The 5,135-nt window shown below is 48.9% G+C and overlaps 1 protein-coding gene across 1 annotated transcript in view; it reads left to right on the top strand.

Annotated features, from left to right (window-relative positions):
• DNAH9 (dynein axonemal heavy chain 9) overlaps positions 1-5,135 on the top strand; it is a gene marked incomplete at its 5' end in the record, with an annotated part of 325,490 nt that overhangs the window by 215,368 nt on the left and 104,987 nt on the right. Inside the window, one exon of the mRNA XM_077746719.1 lies at positions 2,057-2,317. Within this exon, the coding sequence (XP_077602845.1) occupies positions 2,057-2,317 (261 nt within the window). The remainder of the gene's footprint in view (positions 1-2,056; positions 2,318-5,135) is intronic.

Raw genomic sequence — 5,135 nt, 5'->3', positions numbered from 1 at the left:
CATAAACCCTATCTGCAAGCCACAAAACAAACAGACAAACAACAGATAAAAAAAAATGAAAATAAACCCACTCCAATTTTCTCAAATCTCCCCGGATTTATAAAGGAACAAAAAGTTACTGGTGTGCTTGCCGACTGCGGTGATTATGTGGTTCAATCATTTTGATTTACAATTGCATCTCTGTCCTTGTAGAAATAACTCCCTGCAGCTGAACCATGGGAGATAGAAATGGATTAACCTTCCAGCACGGGAATATAAGGCTCGTTCTCGGGAGCAGGCCTTCATTTGAGGTTAACAAAAAGTCTCCAGTTGCCATGAATACACAAAATTAAAGAGCATTCTTTCTTTTTTTTCCCCTGCCTTCCTTTTCTTTTCTTTTGATCTGCCATGAAAAGGGAATTATCAGCAGCGTCTAAGCCTCTGTTTTATTTTTTCCCCTGATGCGTTTTGTATGATAAAGCGTTTGAATCTATTTGACGTGTTCCAGGAATTCTGAAGTAATCTTGGGTTGTTGCGTGAAAGAGACTCTGTGGAACAATCGAGAGGCGGGAGGGCATTCTGTGATGTAAAGTTGAGGGGCCGTATACAAATGGCTTTTTTTCTTGACTTGCCAGAAATGAGCCGATCTGAGTCTTCCTTTTGCAAATGAAAGGGCCATAAAACCAGGCCGATGGGTCTCAAACCTAAATGGGCACCAGACTCACCCAGAGGGGCTGTTAAAACACCGATCGCCAGGCCCACCTCCAGAATTTCTGACTCAGTAGGTCTGGAGGGGGCCTGTGAGTTTACATTTCTAGCAAGTACCCAGGTGACGCTGCTGTTGAGAGTGTTCCAGGGAACCACACTCTGAGAACCACCGTACTCTCCGGAACGGAACGTATGTAGAAAACCATCCCTTCTCCTTCAGCGGATCAGAGGAGACGGTTTCCTACGTGCTGATATTCCCATCATTTTATCACTTCCTCCAAAACGCATATGAATACAGAGGCCGGATGGAGAGGCCCATTGGGTTCTGGTCTGGGCTACTGGGTCCACTTCAACTGGTCATCTGTTGCTTGTAAGGATTGTGGAAATCAGCAAAGACCGAACCAATGAGAGCAAGCAAACACTGCCTCTTCAGAGCTGGCTCCAGCAAGCACCTGCTTTTTGGGAGAGACTCAAAGCAGGCAGAAGGTGGGGGGGGTAGGGGGAGAGCCTCGTGGTGGGCAGAAAGGAAGGGTGTCAGGCGTGTCCTGTTGCAGCCTGGTGGCCTGCAGAGCTGGCACAGGGCTTGGTAGAACTGATCCTGTGTGGTCAGTTAGGGGACTGTGTTTGACTGTCTCTGGCTGGCCTTAAGTTGGAAGCAGGGACAAAAATTAAGGGAGTTGTCCGTTATTCATCAAGTCCTGGCCATCTGGGGCCGATTGCTCTGAGGCTGGTGTTTGTCTTCCTGGATGGTTACGCATTCAGGAGTCTGGCTTCCTGCAGAAAGGAAGTCCTGAATGTGCGACTTCCAGGTAGCAGGCTGGCTTCCTGAGCTGGTTATTGTAGAGAACGGGTTGGTCTCCCGGTCCCCAGGATTTTGCACCTGTGGGTCAACGGTCTGCTTTGATACACGGCATGGCCGCTGTCCGTTCATACCTTCAAGTGTCTCAGGATGCACTGTACCTACTCACTTTTTAGAACTTGCTAAATTCTTGGTATACTTCATGTTGGCCAACTTCAATTAAATATGACTGATTTTTATAACAGACCCACTATGTGCAAAGTATTATACGAGGCATGAGGAGTTTTATGAGACGCAGGCACCCACGGCAGCGAGAAGCACCCTAAGTCCTGTGGGCATCGGGGAGAATCTTGCTTAGAATCTTCCATCCACCACGTTTACCGTAGAGGGAGGAAGAAGAGAGCGTCCAGGGTCCCTTTCCTCTCCCGGGGCAGGGCGCTTGGTCCCAGATGAGAGCTCAGCTTGGCTCCTTCGCATCAGGAGCTGGCACTTTTCTCCGCAAGGCCAGATCCCCAGGCCCGTGTCCGAACTCCCTCTGCTCCCAGTAAGCCCAGCGCTTCTCTGCCGCAGGTGGATGATCTGAAAGCCAAGCTGGCCACCCAGGAAGTGGAGGTGAAGCAGAAGAACGAAGACGCAGACAAGCTGATCCAGGTGGTGGGCATAGAGACCGACAAGGTGAGCAGAGAGAAAGCTGTCGCAGACGAGGAAGAGCGGAAGGTGGCCATCATCATGCAGGAGGTGAAGCAGAAACGAAAGGACTGTGAGGAGGACCTGGCCAAAGCGGAGCCGGCACTCACAGCAGCCCAGGCAGCCCTCAACACCCTCAATAAGGTAGGACGATCATCGGTCCTGTCTGCTCGCCCCTCAGGGGGCCTGGAGGAGGCTCCTCCCACCCAAAGACATCGTGGTATGCTGGTGTCCCAAAGAGATGCCAGAGCAAAGTTGGAAGGCTTAGGGTGGGATCCAGCTGTCACTGGTTTATTCATGAAGCCAACATTTATTAAAACTGCCTCTGTGTCAGGCTCCGCAAATGACCAATGAAATCCCAGAGATGGGAGTCTTAGAACCGATCAGAACAGGACATGCCAGGGAGATGGGCTTGGAGGAGGGCACTTGTGGGGATGAGCGCCGGGTGTTATATGGAAACCAACTTGACAATAAACTATCTGTAAAAAATAAATAAATAAATAAAAAAGAAAAAGAAAAAAAAAAGAGTAAAAAAAAAAACAGGAGATGCCAACTCGTCCCGCCCCCGCCCGCCCCCTCCACTTCACGGGTGGCAAAGCCAGGGCCCCGTGAGGAGGGCCGACTCGTCCAGAGTCACCGACCTCGATAGCCCCAGACCAAAGCTCACCCCCTCAGAATCCAAGTCCAGAGATCGTCCAGCTACGTTTCCCGTGGTGGTTCCACCCGGTATATACCACCAGACGCACGAGCCTCACAAGGCGCTGTGGAGATGTCTAGGAATGGAGACTAAAACACGTGTTGGCTCCAAAATAATGAAAAAACAAATCCGATAAAATCAAAATTCGCAAATATTCCACGGTGCGTGGCACCTAACTGTGTGTCGATTAAATTCAACTCCTGTCCATAACCATTTGGTAGGACAGGCATGGCTTTTGAGATGTATTCACAAGGTACTTTTGATTGGGTTCCCTTGAGATGTGTGCCATGTGTGTGTGCGTTGGAGGGGTGGGAAGTAGCGGCTTCTTCCTTTTATTGCCTTTCGCGATTAAGCTTCCTTGTGTTCAGATAACGATGGCTGAGGGGCTAAGGGGAGAAAGGAAAACAAAGGGGCGGAGAGACTCAGGTCATGAGGAGCAGGTGTCCGAGAGGGACCAGGAGGCTGACCCTCATTGGCACCTCTCTCCCGCAGGGTGCTTTTTCCTGCTCTTCGGAGTCTGGCAATTCACATGCCCCTCCGCGTGGGCCGCTTGGCCAAGGTCTAAGACGTCCGATGCCATCTCTGTTGTGCAGGCAGTTCACCTCGGATCCACAGGGGACGCCTGTGCCTCCTTTCCCCCAAATGCACTGAGAATGTTGGCCATCCATGCAACACACTGTCCCTTGCCCCACGGTTGGTGGGGGGTAGGGGACTAGCCAGCTATTCTCACGCATTCTAGATTGCTAGAGTATGCGTTAGACCCCAATCCACTGCATCATGCGAACGATGCCCCTGTTTCCTCATCTGAGCAATGGAGGTGACAGTGACACACAGTCCCCAGGAGGTCATCATCAGGACGAAACGAGGTCAGGTACGAAACGGAGCTAACAGACGGTTGCCACTCAGTCAATGCTGGCTCTTGATGTCATCGTCACCTGCGTCATCCCTTCTGTTTGTTCAAAACTGGAAATAAAGTGAATGCCCGTAAATACTTCCGGGCTAATTAGTTGGCTGGTTAGTTAGCTGGTTGGTTGTTGGTGGAAATAAACGTAAAGGCAGAGCTCGTGGAAGTGATGAGATACGATATTGGAAATAGCACTGGATTTGAAAGTCTCAACACCTCTTTGCCACACAGAACATGAAACTCATTTTTAATGAGTGCTTACTACGTGCCAGGCAAGATGACAGGTGCTTTCCTCCAGCCGGCTACAGAGCCTGGCACACGTCACTGAGGTTCTTGACCCCTTGCTTTCTCTTCTGTGTTGCATACAAAGGGACGGATACAAATTAATGAGCTCCTTATGTCACACTCCCGTCTAATGTGTCAGCAAATTCTATCAATTCTGCCTTCAAATATGTCCAGAATTCAAAGGCTTCCTATCAGCTCTACGGCTACACGCTGCTCCAAGCCACTGTCCTCTGTTACCTGGACTATTGCAGTAGCCTGTCAGCGGGCGTCTCTGTTTCCACCCTTGCTCCAATTTTGTTTTTGCCCATTACAGCTACTGACTAATCTTTTTTTTAAAACCGCAGTTTGACCACATCATCCCTCTGTTCAGAATGTTCCATTGGCTTCCATCATATTCGGGATAAAATCCAAAGTGGCCCGGGAGACCTTACAGTTTTTCCCAGTTCCTTTTTCTGCTATGCCAGTTACTACTCTTCCNAATTCCACCCCAGGGCCTTTGAACAAGCACTCACCTCTATGTGAAATGCTCTTCCTACACGAACCCCCATGCCTACCTCTTTCAGGTATTTGCCCAAAAGTTACCCTCACAGGAAACAAATAATAAAAGCACTTACTAATTTCAGGGGAAAAAAATTCGGGATATACAAGATAGAAAATATAACCCAAGGTGAACAAGATTTAAAACCATAATCATGTCCTAATCATACTGAACATTAACTTAGCTAAAAAGTTGATATAACCATAATAATTAGGAAGGAAAGGAGGGCAGTAAAAATCGCTAAATACTCCCACTCCAAGGAGGAAGTCACTTGCTAGCATCTAAAATGAAAACAAAACAAAACATGTTCTTTATCGATACGGAGTGGAATCTAGAAGCAACGATGGAAGAAAGTGCAAGCCATGGCTTCTGGAGACTGGAGTCGGAGTATACCAGTGCTGTGTTTCGTTCTAAGCTTTATGGCTCTAGCAGAGTTTGCAAACTCTGTGCACGTATTACATGAGCAGAAAGGAACTAAACGTCCAGCGGCTTGAGCACAGATGGGGACGTGGCTAACTGGCTGGCGGGGCAAGAACTC

Source organism: Crocuta crocuta, unplaced genomic scaffold, assembly GCF_008692635.1.
Source record: "Crocuta crocuta isolate KB4526 unplaced genomic scaffold, BGI_CrCroc_1.0 scaffold139, whole genome shotgun sequence".
Taxonomy (NCBI): Eukaryota; Metazoa; Chordata; class Mammalia; order Carnivora; family Hyaenidae; genus Crocuta; species Crocuta crocuta.
This window is presented reverse-complemented; position numbering and strand designations above follow the sequence as displayed.